The sequence below is a fragment of the Bos grunniens genome, chromosome 13 (assembly GCF_055505025.1).
Source record: "Bos grunniens cultivar Pamir isolate PY7600 chromosome 13, Bosgru_T2T1.0, whole genome shotgun sequence".
In the NCBI taxonomy this organism is placed as follows: domain Eukaryota; kingdom Metazoa; phylum Chordata; class Mammalia; order Artiodactyla; family Bovidae; genus Bos; species Bos grunniens.
Genome location: NC_141177.1, coordinates 28,168,924 through 28,190,690, shown reverse-complemented (window position 1 = coordinate 28,190,690; position 21,767 = coordinate 28,168,924). Strand labels below are relative to the sequence as shown.

Genomic DNA, 21,767 nt, shown 5'->3' with positions numbered 1-21,767 from the left:
AACTAAACAGTCTCTTGATGAAAGTGAAAGAGGAGAGTGAAAAAGTTGGCTTAAAACTCAACATTCAGAAAACCAAGATCATGGCATCTGGTCCCATCACTTCATGGCAAATAAATGGGGAAACTGTGGAAATGCGGTGGCTGACTTTATTTTTTTGGGCTCCAAAATCACTGCAGATGGTGACTACAGCCATGAAATTGAATGATGCTTGCTCCTTGGAAGAAAAGTTATGACCAACCTAGACAGCTTATTAAAAAGCAGAGACATTACTTTGCTGACAAAGGTCTGTCTAGTCAAAGCTATGGTTTTTCCAGTAGTCATATATGGATGTGAAAGTTGGACTATAAAGAAAGCTGAGTGCCGAAGAATTGATGCTTTTGAACTGTGGTGTTGGAGAAGACTCTTGAGAGTCCCTTGGACTGCAAGGAGATCCAACCAGTCTATCCTAAAGGAAATCAGTCCTGAATATTCATTGGAAGGACTGATGCTGAAGCTGAAACTCCAATACTTTGGCCACCTGATGCAAAAAACTGACTCATTGGAAAAGACCCTGATGTTGGGAAAGATTGAAGGCAGGAGGAGAAGGGAACAACAGAGGATTAGGTGGTTAGATGGCATCACGGACTCAATGGACATGAGTTTGGGTAAACTCTGGGAGTTGGTGATGGACAGGGAGGCCTGGCATGCTGCAGTCCATGGGGTCGCAGAGTTGGACATGAATGAGTGACTGAACTTAATTGAACTGGTCCTGGGGGTGCTGCTGAGCTGTAGGCTCAGGTTGGGGCTCCTGGGAGGCACATTGGGAAGAGGCGGGGCCATGCAGTGGTTAGGACACAGGCCCCTGTGGTGGTGCTGATGATGAGCCCAAGGAGAATGGGGGTGAGGATGCAGGCCCTGTCCACGGGGCTCTAGGGAGGAGTACTGCTGGCGGGTAAGACCGTCTTATGATTTTTATTAGAATGAGAGCTGTTCTACAAGTGCTCAGCAAACATCACTTAGAACTAAGTTCATCCTAGCAGTGGGTGGTAGGTAGAGGGGGTCAAATGAAGGGGCAGAGTACAGGGTAGAGAGAGCAAGGGGGCTGCAGAGAGGGGAGAAGGAGGATGGAGGGGAAAGTAGGGAGATGGAGGGGGAAGTAGGGAGATGGAGAGGGAGGAGAAGCAGGGATGGAGAGGGAGATGATGAGGGAGGAGGGAGGCGGGGGGCAGAAGAGGTTGGAAGGAGACAAGGACCAGAGCAGGTCAGTTTAACTTGATCTGGTGACTATTTGCACAGCAGTGATTGATTTGATGATGGTGGAGAGACACAAGTGTTGGATAAGAATATTCCGGGGCTTCTCTGGTGGTCCAGAGGTTAAAAATCTGCTGGCCAATGCAGGGGACACAGGTTCCATCTTTGATCCAGGAAGATCCCACATACCACAGAGCAACTAAGCCCGTGCACTGTAACTGCTGAAGTCTGTGCGCCCTAAAGCCTGTGCTCTGCGACAAGAGAAGTGACTGCAACTAGAGAGCAGCCGCCGCTGCAACTAGAGAAAGGCCGAAGCAGCAGTGAAGACCCAGCACAGGCACTCAATCAATTAAAAAAAGAGAATATTCCAGGCCACATGTCAACCGCTAGAATTAAGGCAACAGTCCAGCTCAGGAGAGGGTTTCTGAACTCCCAGGTTGGAGGACAGGCCCCTGGGTTGCAGACCTGGCTTCTGAGACTCAGTTACAACTCGGTCAGCAGGTCCTGTGTTCTGTCCAGTTCTTGGTCTGCTGAACTTAGATATGACCTAAATGAACCACTAGCAATATCGAAAGTAAATAATAGCCAAACTGATAGCCCTTAACTAACCGGAGTTAATTTCCTTTTAAGAAAGTGGGTGCGTGCTTAGTCGCTTCAGTTGTGTCCGACTCTTTGTGAACCCATGGACTGTAGCCTGCCAGGCTCCTCTGTCCATGGGATTCTCCAGGTAAGAATACTGGAGTGCGTTGCCATGCCCTCCTCCGGGGGATCTTCCCGACCCAGGGATCGAACCCACATCTCTTGTGTCTCCTGCATTGGCAGGCGGGTTCTTTACCACTAGCACCACATGGGAAACTCTGTAATAAAGGACCAGAAACTACAAAATCCAACCTCAAACAACACCCCCACACCCCTCCCATGGTGGCGAGGGGGCTAAGCCTTTTTCCTGGAAAATATTTCCATGCTCCAGACGCTCGGAGACTATAGACTGCATTTCTATTTTTCAAATAAATGCTCCCTCATCAGGTGCTCGAGGACTAGCAGATGCTCCCTGAGATAAATGCTACCTGTCAAGTTGTCCCTCTGATCAGGCTTTAAGGGAGAAAGAATTTCCAAATCATTTACTTGGGAATTTAAGGAATCTTAAGTGAGTTTGTTTCCCAGAAAGGAAGCCCTCCCCTATTTCACATTGTCAAAACTATTTTTAAATAGAGTTATTCTTTGTGCTTAAAACTACTCCTAAAAATAACTCCCTGGCTGGTGGAATTACAGCAGGCTTGCTGGTTAGAGGGTGGCTTGAGTCAGCAGGTGCCCTCTGCTCCCGGCGGCCATGGGCGGACGGACGGAGGCGCTGGCAGACTGCTCGCCAGCGCCTGCATCTCTGACGATCACGCTTCTTCCCTCCTTGTCTCAGGCCGCCTCAGGTACAGACAGTTACCACATAGGAGACTCCGGGTTTGAGAAGAAACTGTAGTTAACAAGTCACATCCGCGGGGAGCAGGGGAAGAAAGACACTGTCCAGTTCTGTCCGGGGGATTATGTCTGGTGTCGGAAATACAATCGGGGAGAGAAGCCCGAGGAGGAGGGAAGGTCACGGCGGAGGCTCTTGGGAAAGGGGGTGCTTCCCTTTGGGGAGAGCTGGACGAGTGAGCATCACTCCTGCCGGTTACACTGGGCAGGGCTGGTCAGGACAGGGATGCCTGTTTATGGTCACTGTCTTGGGAAGTGCTGAGCGGTTGGGTCATGAAACGGTAAGACCAGGTGGCAATTTGTCAGTGGGGAGGGAGCAGAACCCCTGGTGGGCTTCAAAAGGAGGATTTAATCTGACTTGAGAGCTGCAGAGGGGTCAGTAGTTAGCTCATCACCATCGGCTGGTGCTTGCACATGTGTGTACACACAGCACACACATGCACACATGTACACACACATGCATACACACACGTGCACACACACATGTGCACACACATGCATACACACACGTGCACACGCATGCACACACAGTGCACTCCCAGACAGTCTTCTAAGCCTAGTCTCTTCATGCTGTCATCACAAAATATCACAGGCTGGGGGCTTATAAACAACAGGAACTTATTCCTCACAGCTCTGGGGACTGGACATCCACAACTGAGGACTCAGCGTCTGGTTCCCAGAGGCCCATCTGCCTGCTGCGTCCTCATGTGGTGGATGGGGTCTCTGTTATCAGGGCTCTAATCCCATTCATAAGGCTCCACCCTCACCACCTCATCACCTCCCAAAGGCCACCTCCAAACACATCACCTTGGGGGTGAGGATTCAACACGTGAACTGGGGGTGGGGGAGACACACACATTTAGTCTCTAGCAGGCTCGCAGGTCTCCTGAGCTGAGCAGCTGTGGGGGTGGGCAAACACTTAACCAGGGAGACGGCCCAGCAGGGAGACCACCTGTCATCAAATTCACGAGCAGTTTGTAAAACTCCAGGAGTTTCACGAAAATTCTGGTTCTTTTAGGAAAAGCTGGCAGGACCCTTATTCTCTTGGCAGAAAAATATGTAAAATTATCAGTACAGACGCCACCGGTCTATTTTCACTGGAAAAAAAAATCCCACCACCTCTGATGGTGCTAGAATGGGTCTTATTTTTGCCTTCAGTATTTATCAGAATCTTTAATAACTGCAAAATCTCCTCTGATAAAAGGAGGGAGAGGGGCTTGGAAGGAAAAACTTTTCTCCCAGGATGCTGCCATCTGGAATGTCAAATGGCCCGAGGGTGCCATCCCACTGGTATCCAGAGGGCCATCTGCACTGCCCAGGATAAGGGAAGGGTTACACACTGGAGCATTTGAGGCTTCTGAAGTGGGTGAGGGATTACCCCGGGAGGGCTGAATCTTGGAGCTCTAAGACGGTTGGCATCTTGGTGACCCAGGTCAGGGCAGTGGAAGGGGGTCCAGAGGATGGTCTCATACCATCCAAGGTGGAAATGACCATTGCAAGACCCCAAGCTGCACAGGCTGTGTCCAGGCTGGAAGTAAGATGATAGGAAGGACCACTGTCTACACAGGTGGCAGGTAAGCAGGGGCAGTGAAAGCAGGTGCTCTCTCCCGGGAGGCCTGACACGTCCCAAGTTCAAGGAGAGGCAGGCAGAGCAGGAACGGCTTGGTGTGCAGTCTTCTTCAGTTCCCATCCTGTGCTGGGAGGCTGTCACCCCCACTTCACACCTGGGGTGGCAGATGCTTTCAGAGATCAGTAGGTGGAGGCAGGTTTTGAAGTCAGTGGGAATTTATATACGGCTCTCAGAAAATGATGTTAGCTAAAACATAGATTTACAAACATTCTGCTAAATGAAAAGAAGCTGGAGACAAAGGAGCACATGTTGCATGACTGCGTTTGGGAGAAATCTCCAGAAATGGGAACTCTACAGAAATAAAGAGACCGAAGTTACCGTGGCTGTTGAGTGAGGGTGGTGGGCACAGGCTTTCCTTTTGGGGTGATAAAGTATATTCCGTAAAAGGATCTGAGACAGGCTCAGCCAGCAACACCCCCGCTCACATTCATATTAAATCAGACTTACTTCATGGGCGTGTTTAAGATTAGGAGGTTCAAAGACATGAGTTCAGTGACTGCTGGAAACTCCTAGGGGCTGCGCTGGGGGCCCTCTAAGGACCCTCCCAGGCTGTCTAGCTGGTTTTGTTTCGAAGTCAGTGGCTTCTAGAGTTGTTTGGTGGTTTCTAGAGTGCTGTGTGTTGGAGGGTGGGGGTCTTGTCTGGAAGGACTCTGTCTACATCCCTGCCAAACAGCAGGTGTGAGTCATCCTGGCTAAGGAATCTGTGAGTAGGGGTGGACACATCCCACGTGGGCTGCCGGGCAGACCATCCCAGCCCCACTGGAGACACCTGCCAGGTAAGACGGCCTTCTGTCTGTCTCCACTGTGGATGAGAGCCAGGCCCCCATTCGTCACACCCAAAGGCAGCAAGAAAATCTTCTCTTGAAAATAGGGCTGTTAATTAGGGTCATTTACTCAGCACAGAGCCTAGCTCAGGGCAAAAGGCCTGTGACCAGTCGCTGGTGTTACGAGGCCAGTCTTCTCCAGAAAGATTTACACTATGGGCAAGCAAACACATTTTAATATTTGACTTGAAGATTACACTTCATTATATAAAGTATTTCAACTGTCGTGTTGGAGAAGACTCTTGAGAGTCCCTTGGACAGCAAGGAGATCAAACCAGTCAATCCTAAAGGAAATCAACCCTAAATATTCATTGGAAGGACTGATGCTGAAGCTGAAGCTCCAATACTTGGGCCACTTGATGGGAAGAGCCAACTCACTGGAAAAGACCCTGATACTGGGAAAGACTGAGGCAGGAGGAGAAGGAGCCAATAGAGGACGAGATGGTCAGATAGCATCACCAACTCAACGGACATGAATCTGAGCAAACTCTGGGAGATAGTGGAGGACAGAGAAGCCTGACATGCTGCAGTCCATGGGGTTGCAAAGAGTTGGACACAACTTAGCGACTGAACAACGATGATATAAAGTATGTGTTCCACTATGTTGGCAGCTGACGAGTTACAAGCAAGGTTCTGACTCGCTGACCTGTCTGCGGGACGGTCACAAAGCTTGGTGTTGCATATTCCCACAGGTGGGCAGGAATCTGCCTTCCCACCACCACCAGTCCATAGTCTTCGGGACATGTGCCTTCTGAGTCCAGCATCTGCAGTGTGAGGGTGCCAGGACGCAGGGGACCACTTGACAAAAGTCAACCCACGCTGCTTGGTGCAGGGGGTGAGAAGCTTTGCCCGATCTTCCTTCTGTGCCGTATATACAGTCTCTGAAACAGATTATTTCCTCTGTGACTACAGTTCCCCTCTGCCATCCTAATGTCTATTACTCACTACTTTCAAAGATCAGGATTTTACAAGACTAACATATGGATCTCAAGATTTATCATATGCCCTATACCACACAGACGTGGAAATACAGCTGTGTGTACTTGCTCACATTCTGCATATTTATACCCAGCACATAAATTCACACAAACACATTCCAGGGAGAAAATAGTGCATCGGAATCAGAGGAGGTGAGTCCTGCTGCCAGCCCCGAATGGCATGGTGACTCTGTATTTATTTTAATAGACTCCCATCTGTCATTTCCAGCTATAGAAAAACATGCTGGAGTTTTAGAAAACCAGCCAAGAGAGAGCCATTCACAATTTGTTCTTATGCATCTTTTCACACAGTGCATTTTTTCAAAGAAAGAGTGAAGCTGGTTGGGTGAGCAGCTAATACCCACTTTCAGTATATTTGTTTATGGCCATATTGTCCCACAATTAAAAAAGAAGTTCTGATGACAAATGCCATAAACCCGACAAATTTGAGAGTAATACAGTGTTGCACAGATTAGAATCAACCAGAAATTTCCAAGGGGGCTACTCTCTAGTTGCGGTGCATGGATTTTTAATTTTGGGGGCTTCTCTTGTTGTGGGTGGGTGGGCTGCAGGAGTTGCAGCACGTTGGCTTAGTAGCCCCATGGCATGTGGAATCTTCCCTGACCAGGGATTGAACCCACGTCCCCTGCGTTGGCAGGTGGATTCTCAATCACAGGACCACCAGGGAAGACCTTGGGACTTGTTTAAAATGAGAATCCTCACGCTTTACCTCAGACCTACTGAGTCAGAAACCCCAGAGACGGAGCCGCAGGTCTGTGCCAACAGCCTCAGGTGGCCCCGCTGCCCCGTGGAGTTGGGGCTGGGGTCCTCGCTCCCCAGCACTGGATGGCGTTCACGTGGTTCCTTCATCTCCCCAAACCGTGGTGTCTATGAATTTAAACCTCAACTTGGCCTCTTTGTCTTTTGTTTGCCTATTTTTTGAACCCCTTGTGCGTGAGGGGGTGAGTGCTGATGGAGATTTTGGGGCCTGGTCTTTGGCCCCACCAGCCAGGCAGAACTGGGGAGAGGGACTCACCTGTGTCGGGGACACAGATGTACAGTTCTGTCACCCCTGGCGGCTCACACGGGCTCATATGATCAGGCTTCAACTTCACAGTGTCACCCACACCTGCAAAATGCAAACTTCAGATCTCTCTCTGCCTTCTCCTCAGGAAGGAAAACAGTCGTTAACAAAGAAATCATTTCCAGAAGCAGACAGAGAGCTCCCTAGTGTAGTCACACCAATTGCACCCCATTCGAGGCTGCGAAGGGCCCTGACCTTCTTTACACCCACGAGGCTCTTTTGGGGGGCTCTGTAGGGGCAGCCACAGCCCTGAACCTCTGGGCAAGGGTGCTTAGACCATGGCTTTCCTCCACGCCCAGGTCAGTACCCCGTTATCCCCTCAGGGGTGGGAGACTAACAGATTCCTCAAATCATATGCACAGGTGTAAAGTTCTCAGAATTATCTACTGCATTTTGGCTGCATTTTGGGTGATTTAAGCCTCATTTTTATGCGTGGCAGAAAATCTTAACAATTCAGAAAGAGTATTTCGTATGATTTGGACAAAAGGGAAAATGCATCCTGAGCCCTGCAGAGAGCTACTTAGTGGTGAAGTGCTGTGTATAATGTGTAGGTAATTCACACCCAGTTATGTCTCAGATTTGGCTGTGTGTGGCTCAAAGAAGGGAAAAGCAGTGAGGATGTGAGGGTGGGTGTTTTTCCACCCTGTGAAGTCTCCTTAAAGCACATTAGGGGTCTGAGTTCTCTCCCTTCAGTCTCATGGCCAAGAGATTGGTTAATAAATGCTCGGGTTGAATGGGTCTCAGAGGCCACTTCACATCAAGTACATTTTCCCCCCCTAAAACGTGACCCGCTGGTTTTCCAACAGAAGTGGGGTAAGAAGGGGGGCACCAGAGGCAGGGTGCTCCCTCCCCAACTCCCAGAGGCCATGGTCCTTCATAAGCATATGCTGAGGCTCCATGAGAGGAACTGTCCCCCGGGAGACAGGTGACCAGGCTGAGCGGTGAGGAGAGGAACGCTCCATGTGTCAGTCCAGGAAAAACTCATACAGACCCCAAAACTGCTCGACTGAACGGCTCCTTCCTGGCTACTAGATGTTGAGACGTCCACCACAATATATGGCATATAATGTTTATCTACATTGTTTGTGACTTTGAAAGTATTTACTTGGGCTTCCCAGGTGGCTCAGTGGTAGAGAACCTACCTGCCAATGCAGGGAACGCGGTTTGGATCCCTGGATTGGGAAGATCCCCTGGAAAGGGAAATGGCAACCCACTCCAGTATTCTTGCCTGGAGGATCCCATGGACGGAGGAGCCTGGTAGACTACAGTCCATGGGGTCTCAAAGAGTCAGACACACCTGAGTGAGTAACACATGCACTTTCAGATAATTCAGGATCATCTCCTGAATTTACTCCCACCTGCAGAGTCCCCTTTGCCACGTCAGGTGACATCATCATGGGTTCTGGGGGTCAGATTTACCTCCTGGAGGGCCCTTGTTCTGCCCGCCACGAGTACCACATTGAGCTTGAGTCTGGACACAACGCCTAGGTGCCATCTGGGTTATTTCTAGTTCCAAGAAGACTAGAATAACCTGAGGGAAATAACTACTGAGACGCTCCTTCCCTGCAAGGTGGGTGACTTGCACCTGTTCTGCTCCCCTCAGTCCTGACCACCACACTGCTGCCTCTTCCCGCACATCCTCGCAGCCTCCACCCCCTACAGCGAACCCTCTCCTCCTCGGGCTGCACACTCACTCCTCGGCCCCTCACCTCCCACCTACCCAGCTGAGAAGACAGCCCAGCTCGGCAGGGACACGGGCACAGCCTGGCTCTTCCTCAGCAGCTCCATCGGCCTCCACGCACACAGGCAAGCGCTGTGCACCTTTTCCTGGATAAACATTGTTCTCGACGGCTCCCCCTCTCCTGCTGACAGAACCTCTTCCCTGTCTTGGTGGAGCTCCTCGGGAGGAAAACTCCACACGCAGCCCCATTGGGGACACAAGACCCTTGTCTGGATGATCCAACCACCCCAGGGCCTGAGTCTCCACTGCCCGGGCTGGGATGACACCCTGCTGAGGCTGATGGATGACGTCATTCCCAGTACCTCTCTGGAACCACGGGGGAGCAAGAAGTCTCTCTCCCTGTCTTTAAACAGCTGATTATCTGTTTATTGAAAAGGCTGATTTAAGCATCTGCAGTGGTGACTTCCTGGGCTTCCCAGGATGACTGAGTGGTAAAGAATCCACCTGCCAATGCAGGAGACGTAGGAGATGTGGGTTCGAACCCTGAGTTGAGAAGATCTCCTGGAGGAGGGCATGGCAACCCACTCCAGTTTTGTTCCCTGGGAAATTCCATGGATAGAGGAGCCTCGTGGGCTACAGTCTATGGGGTGGCAGAGTCGGACACGACTGATTGGGCACACACAATGGTGACTTCTGTTTCAACTCATGGCTCAGTAAGTGGGAGAGATCTGCAAGATGATCTCAGAAGGACAGTGCAGGATGACGAGTCGCTGGTGGACTCTCACACGGGAAGGATCCCAAGTCTTAGAATCTTAGAACCATTCCTCGTGGTGATTCTCAGAGTCCTGGTGGGCACCTGAACCGGTTCTTTCACTCTGAGGCTCTTTCCCTTCGAGCCTCTGATCAGGACAGCTCACACCTCCTCCAGCAACTTCCCATGGTGGAGGGTGATTCTGACCTGGTGAGTCACCACCTCTGGCTCCACAGAGTGTCTTCCCAGTGTCATTTAAAAGCCACAGTGGTGGTGCAGATTCCTGGCTGACCTGTTCCTCAGCAAGAGTGGATGATGCTGGGTGAACCAGGAGTGGGCAGCCCTGGCTCTCCAGGGCAATCGCGTCTTCCTGTCTTGATGCTGGGGTAGCTGGAGCCCAAGGATGGAAGTTTCAGGAGGGTGGGACCCACCTGAGGCAGGGCCTGCCTGAGGCCGAGGATGGAGTAACCGAGGGGAATCAGCCAGAGTGTCTTGGGCACCTCCCAAGTGCCGGGTCCAGAGGTTCCTTCAGCCAGGCCTGCCGGGGAGTCGCCAGGAGAGCCACCCTGCTCGCTAGGCTGCTCTGGGCTGTGCTTTGGTTGCCTCAACAGAAGAGTCTGCTGACGCCCGCTTGCTGCCAGCTCCACCTCCTGGGGCCGCGTGTCCATCCTGTGGTGAGAACAGCTCCTCCTGGGAAGGGTGCTGCCCAAGCCGAGAGGTGCTGGTCTCTCCAGATGACCTGGGTCGGGGCCGCCCATTCCACATCAGTGTTTGTCTATAAACACGGCTGCCACATGTTATTTTCACTACAGCCTTTAGTGGCTGAGGGGAGGGGGGTGCGGACCCTCCTTTTGTGGAAAAGGAAGAGCATTAGTGGGAGAAGCATCGCTTCAGCTCAGAGGTAGATTCGAATTTCAGGAAATGGCCTTTCTCTGGGAACATTTCACCTGGGGTAACTTTCTGATGGGCCATCCTTTCTCATTTTCTTGCTACTCTCCAGCTCCTCTGAGCTTGAGAATAGGAGCCAGAGCAGAGGCCACTCAAGTGCAATTGAATACAGACCCCACCCTCCTGATAGAGCTCTCAGTGGCTCCCAGTGGGCTCAGAATAAGCATGACGTTTGCACCACGGCCTCCCTCCTGTGACCTGTGACTCACTCTATCATTCACTCTTTCAAGCACCTGGCTGGCCAGCCAAGCCTGGGACACGGCTTGCGGTTCCTGTCTGCACACTTTGGTTCCCAGGCCACAGTGTCCACCTCAAGTGGGCTGGATGTGGGTCTCGGACCCTCCCCTCCGTGGCCTCTGCCCTGTCTGCCCTGAACAAACCTCCCAGCATGTGACCTTAACACTCAGCTGCTGGGAACCCCTCACTCCCGCTGCTGTTTTCTCTGCTCCCTGTAGTCAGTCAAGATCACTCTGAGATGCAGACAGTCTGACGAACTCACCCGCTCCATGTCAGAGCACTGTATAAACTTTGCATGAGCAAGCTGCCAGCCTGCTCGTCAGACACTCAAAGGTCACAGATAAATCTGATGCTATGTGACCCCCATGTATCATAAGCCAGTTTGGCTGCCTTGGCTACGTGCACCTCATCAAAAGTGAACAAACAGGAGCTTGCCTGGGATCACCTACTTGCTTCCCCATCATCCCTGAGCTCTTCTAGCACTCTTTCCAGACCCCATGAGCCCTGCTTGGCACACTTCACGGGAGGTGTTTATCATTCACTCGGCGGACCCAACAGGGATCTTGCACCTTGGTGGAGGCAGAATCTGGAGAAGGGACTCACCAAAGTGAATCCCAAATGTGAAGTCATCCCCATCTGGTATGCTTGTAAACAGGCTTTTCTCTCAAACCCATGGCTGAAAACCCAGACCAATTTGTTTTTAATGTCATGTAACTGATGGAAGGCAGGAGGAGAAAGGGATGACAGAGGCTGAGATGGTTGGATGGCATTACTTGCTCAATGAACATGAGTTTGAGCTAACTCTGGGAGATGGTGAAGAACAGGGAAGCCTGGCATGCTGCAGTCCATGGGGTTGCAAAGAGTCGGACACAATTGAGCGATGGAATGATGATGACAAACTGATCGAAGATCAGAGAGTTTTGGGTCCATTTCAGGAGTGAGCTGTCTGGCATGGCCAGTGCCCAGCACAAACCGTGTCTGGATTACACTGAGTGATGCCCTGACGGCAGCTACTTGGATCTGGAAGCCAAGACTCCACAAGCCCCTGGGGGATGCTACTGCCTTCTGGCTTACGGTGTGCGACCGAGACTTTTCATCAGCTCAGCAGAGCACATGCGCCCCGGCCTTCATACACAGGTAGGACTGTCCTACACATTGCACCTCCTGACCGTCGGTCACCAGCCACCACCGCCAGCGACATCTTTGCCTGGAGATCTCCATTTCTTAGCAACTAAAGATTTTTATTTACTCAACTCTAGTTGAATGGGTTGGTAGAAATAATTTCAATTATGAAGACTCTTTTCTGTTTTTGTTCTGATTTGATCATTTGTTAATTTCAAGAAACTTCCTTTGATTCCCGCTGCCTTATCCCTCCAAACAAACACGGAAAAGATGAGACATCGTTGGGGAATCTGGTATGATGTCTCCATTTGGGGGTATCTGATGACTTCCAGGGACTAAAGGAACAGAGGGTTGGAAGTGAGGTGGGCCGATCAGAGGCATCTGTGGATTTCAGGAAAGGGTCCCGAGAAGGAAACCCTTTTCTGTCTGCGCAGTAGGACTCATCTGGGGATGGGGCGCTTAGGTCTCGGATGGAAGACCTGTGTCCAGGGTTCCCGATTCGAGGAGGCTGGGCCTTGCCTTTCCCTGTCTCAGAACACGGGTTTATGGGGATGCCTGGGCCCAGTTCCCAGCTCAGGCTGGTGGTGGCATTTTAACAAGCTGGTCAGGGGCATGTGATGCACGGCCAGCACGGCAGGGGTTCAGGGGGAAGGGGGCACCAGCTCACCCTCCAGCCCGAGCTGTGGCCTCTGCCTCCTCCCAGGCCATTCTGGCCTGGCTTTTGACTCACAGTAGACAGGAAAAGAGGCCAGGCTCATTTCAGCGGCTGAAGCCACCACCAAAATGTCCAGAGGCAAGTGTGACCCCAGTCCGGGATGGGGGGGCAGCAACGAGGGTCCCTCCGGGCCTTGCTCTCCCAGTGTGCCGGTTATGGTTCTGGGGGGAGTCATTGTGCTTTCGTGTGCGGACGGCATCTCAGCTGGGCAGATGCCAAGGTGGCCCTGGGGGGTCCAGGACCATTCATCCAGGGGCAGCAGGGGTCTAGCATTTGCAGACCTCAATCACCATGCCCACCAGCATGGTGCCCGCCAGGCAGGTCACTACTCATCCACCATCCTGCCTCTTCCACTCACACTAGCCCTGAGGTCTGCACTCTGACACGTGCACTCTGATGGGTTCATGGCTAAAAGCCCGGAGGGCTTCCTGGGTCACCTACAGAACCTGGAGCCTCAGGCCTATCTGTCTGGACCTTTGGGTGTGGGAGGGCCCATGCAGACCAGGAGGGGTGTAGCGTGGGAGCTGGACTTGTAGAGGAGGGAGGGGCAGAGGGGTCAGGGCCCTGTGGGGGTGGGGGTGGGGCACGGCAGGAGAGAGACTCACTAGATGTGTCACTTACTTCCTGATGGCCTGCCTACCAAGTGCACAGAGAACAGAGGTGGCCATGGAAATTTCCGGAAAGGTTTCCACCCACCAGAAGCCCCTGCTTTCTCTTATCACCCCTGGTATCTCACTGTGTTACAGCATCCACACCATCAGCATGATGTTATTTTTCTTTGCACTGACTCAGTTTATCACTGTCCATACACATACGTACCCACACACAGGTGAGTGTGTACACACACACGTGCATGCACACTCATGCATTACATATATAGATGCATACACGTATGTAGGTGTGTCCACATGCACACACATGTATGTGCACATATATGTGTATGCACACATGCACACAAACACCCATCCTTTCCATCGAGTCCTTAAATCTCTCTTTGGTAGAAAACCGTCATCACTTGCCATAAAGAATGGGTCATTTTAAGAAATAAAAGAATGTTACTATGTTCTGGCCAATAGTGCACAGTGCTTGGAGGCAGGGTGCATGATGATTACAAACAGGAGCTCTGGGACTGGACTGCCTGGCTGAAATTCCGCTTTGGAGATTTTTTTTTCCTATATGACCTTGGACAAGTGACTTCACCTCTCTGTCTCAGTTTCATCATCTATGAAATGGGGATAAGAAAATAACCCATCTCACTGGGTCTTGTGAACTAAAGGGTTTGTCCCCAAAGGGCTGAGTGCAGTGTCTGCTAAAGGATAGTGTTCCTGGTCTTATTCCTGTTCTTGCAGTCACTAGTGGGGCTGTGATGGTTCCTTCTTGGCTGAAGTTCTGTGCCCGAGGTCTATTCTGCTCTTTGAAAGAGATTAGAAGAATCAAAGTCACATTTGTTGAGAACTGGCATTTTCTCCTTGAGGTGGTCAGAACAGATAGGCGAGCCTTGGCATTAGAAAGCAGATTCTTTCTTTTTAAGGCTCTTCTATCTGCACTCCTGCACTCTGTGTGCCTCCCCTGGGTCCTCGTCCAGCTCAGGGAGCAAGGGCCACCCTGGAGTCTGGACCTTGGAGTGCGTCCTGGCAGGGTGAGGGGTCCTGGAAGTCCTGCCCTTCCTGTACTCCTCACAGTTCGTCCTCTCGGGATGTTCCCCAAACATGGGAGAGGGCAGGGCGGTGGGAAAAGGCCAGGGCCACACGCAGTGTCCAGTGGCCTGGGGGCACAGGTGCCCAGGAACCTGCCATAGCTCCTCTCTCTGCCAGCTGTGGCAGGTATTCCAGGGCCATCCTGGAAGACCAGGAGGAAGGAGAAGGGGGTTTTGCCTGCAAATGCTAATTCCTGGAGAGGCTGGAGTGCCAGATGCAGGAGTCCCTGTTTGCTGTCACATGTAATTAAACTCCTGAGACCATGGTTGTGCAGGTAGGAAGTCCTACCACCTGCTGTCCTCTGATTGCTTCCAGGAAGTGGGTTCGCTGATGAGGGAGCCCCACACCCCTGACTCAGGAGGCCCAGACTCGCCAGAGCCTGGAGCTAGAGGCTGCCCGGCCAGAAAACGATTTTTCCAAGAACAGCACCAAAGACAGTGCAAGACATAACTTTTTTCAAGCTCGATAATGAGCAGCTTTTCCAGCCCGTGTTCACGGAAGTGGTAGCAGAGCAGGGGGAACGAGACAAATTAAAACAGGCCTGGACCAAGCGAGAGTTTCCTGAATGAAACATCAAAGGCAGACCCAGGTGGGAGGCTATTTACAGATTCTGAGAGCCTGAGTTATTCATCACCATGGCCCCTGGGCCATGAGGGTTCTCCCAGTGTGTGCACTCACCACGTCTTGCACGGAGCCTGCTGGTGTCTTCACATCTACCCAGAGTGACGCAGGCTCCCTGTCTGGACTTACCATCAGCCCCCTGCAGAAGGGCAGTCACGGGAGGGGTGGGCTTGGGAGGGAAGGGGGTGATGTGAATGCTGAGCACCTCTGCTAAGTACTCAGGGACCCCAAAGTACTGAGTACTGGGGCCCTCTGCTAAGTACTCAGGTATTCCTAAGTACTCAGTACTGGGCACTTTTGCTAAGTACTCAGGGACCCGAAGGTACTTTGTACTGGCTAACTCTGCTAAGTACTCAGGACCCCAAGTACTCAGTATTGGACACCCTTATGGAGTACTCAGGACATCTAAGTACTTCGCACTGGACACTTCTGTTAAGTGCTCAATATTGGGTGCCTCTGTGAGGCGCATAGGCAGTCGGCCACCCTGTAAGATCCCACTTCCCCTCCGGGGGTGGTTCACAGCCTGGAGTCTTACCCTGTCTTCTGGGCGTTACCAAGGAAGAGTCACACTTTTCTCCAAATGGTCCCCATCTGCCCTGTCTCACTTAGGCCAGGCTTCTGCTCCACGGGGCTCAGAGGGTGACTGTCCTTCCCCCCAGACACTTGGCCCTAGCCCGGCCACTGACGTGTCTGCAGATTCCATCAATGATCATCTGCCAGCTTGGACCACCGAGGCCCAGGGTGGTCTTTGATATAAAGGGAGACAGTGGCTGGGGGTCTCCTTGGGGGCTCCTGGTAGAAGAGACAGGGAAGGGGCAGGTGGGCACAGCTCTGCATGGGGAGACAGGGACCTCAGGGGACTGGGGAGACCCTGAGGGGGTTCTGTACTAGCGTGTATGCTGGGGGAGGGGTCATTCATGGAAGTGACTCCTTGGAGGTAAGTCCCAGGAGAATCTGGCTTTAAAAACTCACGTGTGTGCCCATCTGTGGCAAACCCAGGTACGTGGCTGTGGTCAACCTTCCCACAATTTTAGCATGTCACTACGAGGTTTCCAAGGAGACAGCCATTGTAGCTCATTCTGGTTCCTCTCATGGGAAGACTCTCTTTCTCTGGCTTTGTGGTCTTCCTCACAACTCCCCTTGTAGCCTCAGCTCCCTGGGTCCCCAGCCTTCTTCATGTCCAGCCTCCCGGGGAGGTCCCCCTGATGGTGGGTTTGGCAAATATCATCCCCAGCAGCTACCCCATCCCTGGGGCTCTGTGTAGAGAGCTGACTCTCACCAGGGGCCCCCAGGACTGTGCCTGTGGAAACCAACCTCCCCGGGGGTGAGCAACCCCACTGCTCAGCAGACTGCAGGGGACAAGCTCCTTGGAAGGCAGGTGGCCATGATCTTCTCTGCAAGTTAAAAAAACATTGTTTCTTAAAATTTTAAAAATATTCATTGATTTGGCTTTGCCAGGTCTTAGTTGTGAATTCTTGCAGGTCCAGTATTTGAACTTTTTAATTGAGGCATGTGTGATCTAATTCCCTGACCAGGGATTGAACCTGAGCCCCCTGCATTGGGAGTGCAGGGTCTTAGCCATGGGACCACTGGGGAAGTCCCTCTGCAAGCTTTTAAAGACAGGTGCCTCCAGGGACTCATCCAGTAGGATCTGAGAGTCCTTCCCTGTGGCTGGGTCCTGTGCTCAGAGCTCTCACACGTACTGTCTCAATTCTGCACAGCAACTAACAGAGCGAGTGTGGACTAAGATGGTGCTTCTTGAAGTGACTTCAAGACCACCAGCCCCGGGGAATTGACAGACGCACAGTTTTGGCCCTCCCAAACCTACTGACTCAGAAACTCGGTGGTGGGTGGGCTGCCCACCTATCTGGTCCATGCATCCTGCCCACAGCCAGGCACCCACCATCACCACAGGAGGGCACATCAGTGTGTTTTTAAAGGATTAGCTTCTTTCACCAGCATGGATTTAACACTACAGGTTTTGGTCCATCACAAATCCCACGCCATGCTACATTCCACTATGAGGTGAAGGCCACGTTTATATTACTAAATATTCTGCAAACATCTTCATCTGGAGACCCTCTGCTCAATGTCCCTCCAGCAACACACAGAACCTGGAGGCACACACAGAGACCAGACTTCTGAGCCTTCTGGAACAATCTCCAGAGCAATGGTTTGCTTTTCCCTTTACTGTGACCTTGAGGAAGTCACAGACAACCCTGTCCTACATTTTCCTAATCTGGGAAACTAGAGAACAACTTATCTGCCTCATCAGAGGTGCTTCAGAATGGGTTTTGATAAGCGAGAGAAAAGGACATAAAACTAATAGCATCAGATAGGCATTTGTAAGCTGCTTTGAAAGTCATCTTGTGGGTTTATCTTTATAACCCCCAATGCCTCGAATCACTCAGAAACACACTCATGAAAATGTGCACCAGTAGCCGTGTGAGACCCTGCTGAAGCAGCCTGTTTGTGGGCAAACCTCCTCCTTTGTACTCAGAGCATGGAGAGGAGCTGGCTCTGGTGTCAGCAGTTAGGTTTGCATGTTCATGAGTCATAGTGTGGGATGGAGAAAAAGGGCTGTCCACCAGGTCCGGCTGCAGGGAGTGCGGTCCTCGGAAGGATCCATGGTTGACCACATGTCCCTGAGACACTTGTCCTGTAAATGGATTCAATCACACATTTGTCAGGCCATGCTCTGGTCCAAGAATGTTCTAGATGCTGGGGGTCTCTGCGGCAGCCTCAGTGGGACTCGGCTGTTGTCAGCCGTGCCTGGCAGGTCTCCAGTGAGTGTTTCTGGGGTTAGAAACAACAAGAGGCACCGGAAATTAGTGGCTAAGTTAACTCGCTGCATTCTTACGCCATGGCCCTTTGGAGAGCATGGAGGGAGAACCTGGCCAGCACAGGCAACCCCAGCCCTGGTCCACCTCCCTGTCTGCCTGCCAGGGCCTTGTCTCCAAATCTGCAAACCCTGCCGTGGGTACGTTGTCTGACTCTCCAAAGTCCTCCCCTCCCAGTGGGCCCATCACTCCACTGAGGGAGGACCGTGCTTGGAGGGCAGCCCCTGCAACCTCCCCGGCCCTCACATGAGAGGATGTCCCATTGCCTGTGACTATCATGAGGGCTGATGCCACACTTTTTAGACCCCACACATTCGGACATTTGGAACAGAGTCATTCCAAACAGGAACAGGGTCACCTGGTCCAGGCAGGTGCATTCTTGGCCCCTGGTTCCTCTTATCAGCTGCCCGCCTTTATCTGTGCTGTGCTGGGCACCCACTGCTCACGGGGACCCTGCGATGGGATGCCAGGGACCTGTTCTGGCTGTTCCCTGTGCTCTCCCTACCCCACACCTAGAGCAGAGTCAGCACATGAGCGAGTGAAGGAAGGAATGAGCAGGTGAGCAAACAAGCCCGCTTCCAGAGCCAACGTGCTCATGGGATGCACAAACCCATGGGATGACAAAGGATGAGATTCCCTGCTTGGCTGAGACCTTCTGCTGAGGCTGGGCCCAGGGAAGGGGCCTCACCTCCGCAGAGGGGGACACGCCCGTGGTCAGAGAGGCCAGGCAGTGCCTGGGACATAGGTCACTTCTTTGAGCTGGGTCCCTAGTGCCCGTGCTGGGTGCAGAGGCCAAAAGGAAAGAGTTTGTGTGTGTGTATGTGTGTGCGTGTGTACTGTAATCATGGTCACACTTCTACAGCAACCTATCTATTAAAAACTGGAGGGCACACATGGTTACAAAGCAGATGGGACACAGCCTGAAGCCTCTCACCAGCAAGGAGCCTTGCCTGAGTTTCCTTGTTTACTCCTGGCCGCTTGCCTAAGCTGAGATGCACACGAGTGCATAGTGCGCACTGCACACTGCCTTATACAATGACAGATGTGCTATTCTTATTAAGGAAAGGATCAAAGCTTCAATAAGTGTAATAAAAAGAAAAGCCCTTCTTGGTGCCCCTGGTTCCCGCCTGCCTCCCCAAGCCAGTCACCTGTCTCCACAGGTGGCTGGGAGCTGCCAGCCAGGGTGACCGCTGCTCCACTTGGGGGATCCATCTAGAGCACCTAGTCCTCTGGTCTGAAGACCTTTCTAGTCAAGGTTTTTGTGGGTGGGTCACACTCCCTATAAAACTTTAGCTGCTGATTTTATTATTCAACCTGATTCTATAACTGCTTTATGTCATTTTTGGTAAACATTTTTAGTAAGTGTTATAGATGCCAAATGAAACTCAATAATGGATTAACACACATCTAATAAATACAGTTGTGTAATAAATTACAAAAGAGCCAGTTGAAAATCAAATAATTATGCATATGACTTAAAAAAAACATTACATTGCTTTTCACACAATATAAATTCACAACTAATTTACAACAAAAGCTTCTATAGAATTCTTGAACTTTCTTTGGCTTAATTATAGGAAATGAAAATGCATTTTTTTTCAAATGAAAAATCACTCCATGAATTAATATGCCAAGCATTAGCCTGGGAACAATCGTCAGGTAAAATTAAATTTCAAGATTCCGTGGATTTGAAGGAATTTTTCTCAAACACTAATGATGGGAATGCAGATAGTCAGTTTTTTTCTAAAGGACAATATGATAGAACTTAAAAAATACTATAAATGTCCATTATTATGACCCAATAATTCTATTTTTCAGAATTTATCCCAAGGAAATAACAGACAAATGCAAAAATGACTGTTTATTATTACATTATTTATAATATTGAAAAATTAAAAGTAGCATAAACATCAGTCATACAGGACTGGTCATATTACAGTTTCCTCATAGTAGTGTATCCAGTCATTTAAAATGATGATGTAAATTTATAACATGGATAGCTGCACATGGTTTATTGAGGAACCAAGCACCTTACTATTTAACATAGAGAGTATCACCCCACTGCAATAAATGAACATATATATATATATATATATGTAATTTATGGGAATAAGAACATGCATAAAACTATGTAAAAGTAGTTTTGCATGGATCCTGGAGTTATGGATGATTTTTCCCTGTATTTTTCACTTTTTCTACCGTGAATGTCTATTATGTACTTTAAAAAGGTTAAAGAAATGGTGACATTAAAAAATGTTGACATTGACTCAAACCTCATATTATTCAGTTCGCTTTTTCTCTTCTCTGTGATTGCAGGCTGCAGTCCTAACCAAGGACATCCTCTAAGTAAATAAGTGGAAGGTCAGTTTCTATTCTCTACCCAGCACGCGTCACCCCTTGCTGCGGGACTCTCCTCTCCTCTGAGCATCATCTGGACAGCAGATACTGGGACCCGCCTCTCACCCCAGAGCTGAGGTCTCTTCCCCTAACACCTGCCATCTACAATCGCAAAGGTAAGTGAATTAAAAGAGGAATATCCTTTTTCACAATTGTGTTTAAGACTAAGGGAACACAGAAAAGCCTGAGAGAGGTATTAAAATCACTAAATCATTGGAAAATAAATGAGCATAGATAAAAATTTAGGATTCTCTAAATTAGAGAAGAGGAGATTGGTGGGAGGTCCCTAGAGTGGGGTTGACCAGATGGCCCTTAGTTCATCTGTGGGGTGGGGCAACCTCTCCAAGGTCACAGGGCTCTTACGAGGTGAAGCCTGAGTTCTGACTTCACCAGAACACCAGAGGTTTGAGTCCACACCCATGCACTGACCAGGTGAGGGGCTGACTGGACCGAGGGCCCCTGTTAAGATAAGTTGCTGGTCTTAAGTGACAAGGTAAGGAAGCTGCAGAAAGGAAACCAGGGCAGTAACAGGTGCATCCACCTGTTCTTGGGAGGCTCTGCACACAGGCGGGGAGACCCAAGCAAGATCAACACCCGTGAGTCTGGGAAACACCCACCAAAATGCAACTGTCATTCCCCAAATATGAAGACACAGTCAGAAGTCACTGCTTTGGCAAACCACAATTCTAACTTGGGAGAGAACCCAAATGTCCTCTCTGGAATGTTACTGGTTTTAACACCTCCTTCAGTAAAGGTCTGATGTTAGTCTTTGGTGGAAATAAATATAAGGACCCTTTAAGAACATAATTAGGCAGACAGTCTGTGTATGGATATGTTGATCAAAACCCTTGCTGATATCTAAATGGAATAATTTTCACACCAGCCACAGAGCCTAAGTTAATTGTTAGCTTTTGGAAAAACTAACAAAATACGACTTATTTCTGAATTAGCAGCACTAAAGCTTACTATTACCTTTAAGTATGGAAATAAACCTCTGAAAATATAGTATAAACATAGCATGTGGATGATCATAGATTGATACAAAAGGATAGTTTTTTTTAAAAGGTGAGAACTAGTCTCTCTTATCAAGACTACATCCCATTGCCTGGAGTAGTGGCTGACATGCAGTAGATGTCCAATAAATATTTTCTGGGGAAAAAGGATGACATATTTAATAATAAATTTTCCTGGCTAATATTAAATGAACTAGTTAATGACAATGTCAGTCAGCATTTGTCCATGTGTCCAGATACCCAGTACATAGACACTCAAATCTATACACACGTGTCACAGCAGATAGCAAACACAGCGTTCATTCAACAGGTATATACTGATTCATAGAATTTTTCTGTATAGCATTTGTGCTCAGCTGCAAAGCTGTGTCCAACTCTCGATGATCTCATGGATGGTAGTCTGCCAGGCTCCTCTGTCCATGGAATTTGCCTGGGAAGAATACTGGAGTGGGCTGCCATTTTGGGATCTTCCCGATATACTGATTGCCTACTATGTTTCAGGCATCATCTTAAGCATTAGGAACTCAGTT

The 21,767-nt window shown here is 50.2% G+C and overlaps 1 protein-coding gene across 3 annotated transcripts in view; it reads right to left on the bottom strand.

The window, feature by feature from the left end:
* Window positions 1–21,767, bottom strand: part of CDH4 (cadherin 4) — a 479,150-nt gene that overhangs the window by 164,578 nt on the left and 292,805 nt on the right. For 2 of the 3 annotated variants that reach the window (XM_086332761.1, XM_086332763.1), the window contains exon 3: window positions 7,168–7,260. The exons of the other annotated variant lie outside the window; for it this stretch is intronic. In XM_086332761.1, coding sequence (XP_086188887.1) covers window positions 7,168–7,260 — 93 coding nt within the window. The remainder of the gene's footprint in view (window positions 1–7,167; window positions 7,261–21,767) is intronic. 3 annotated transcript variants of the gene reach the window in all.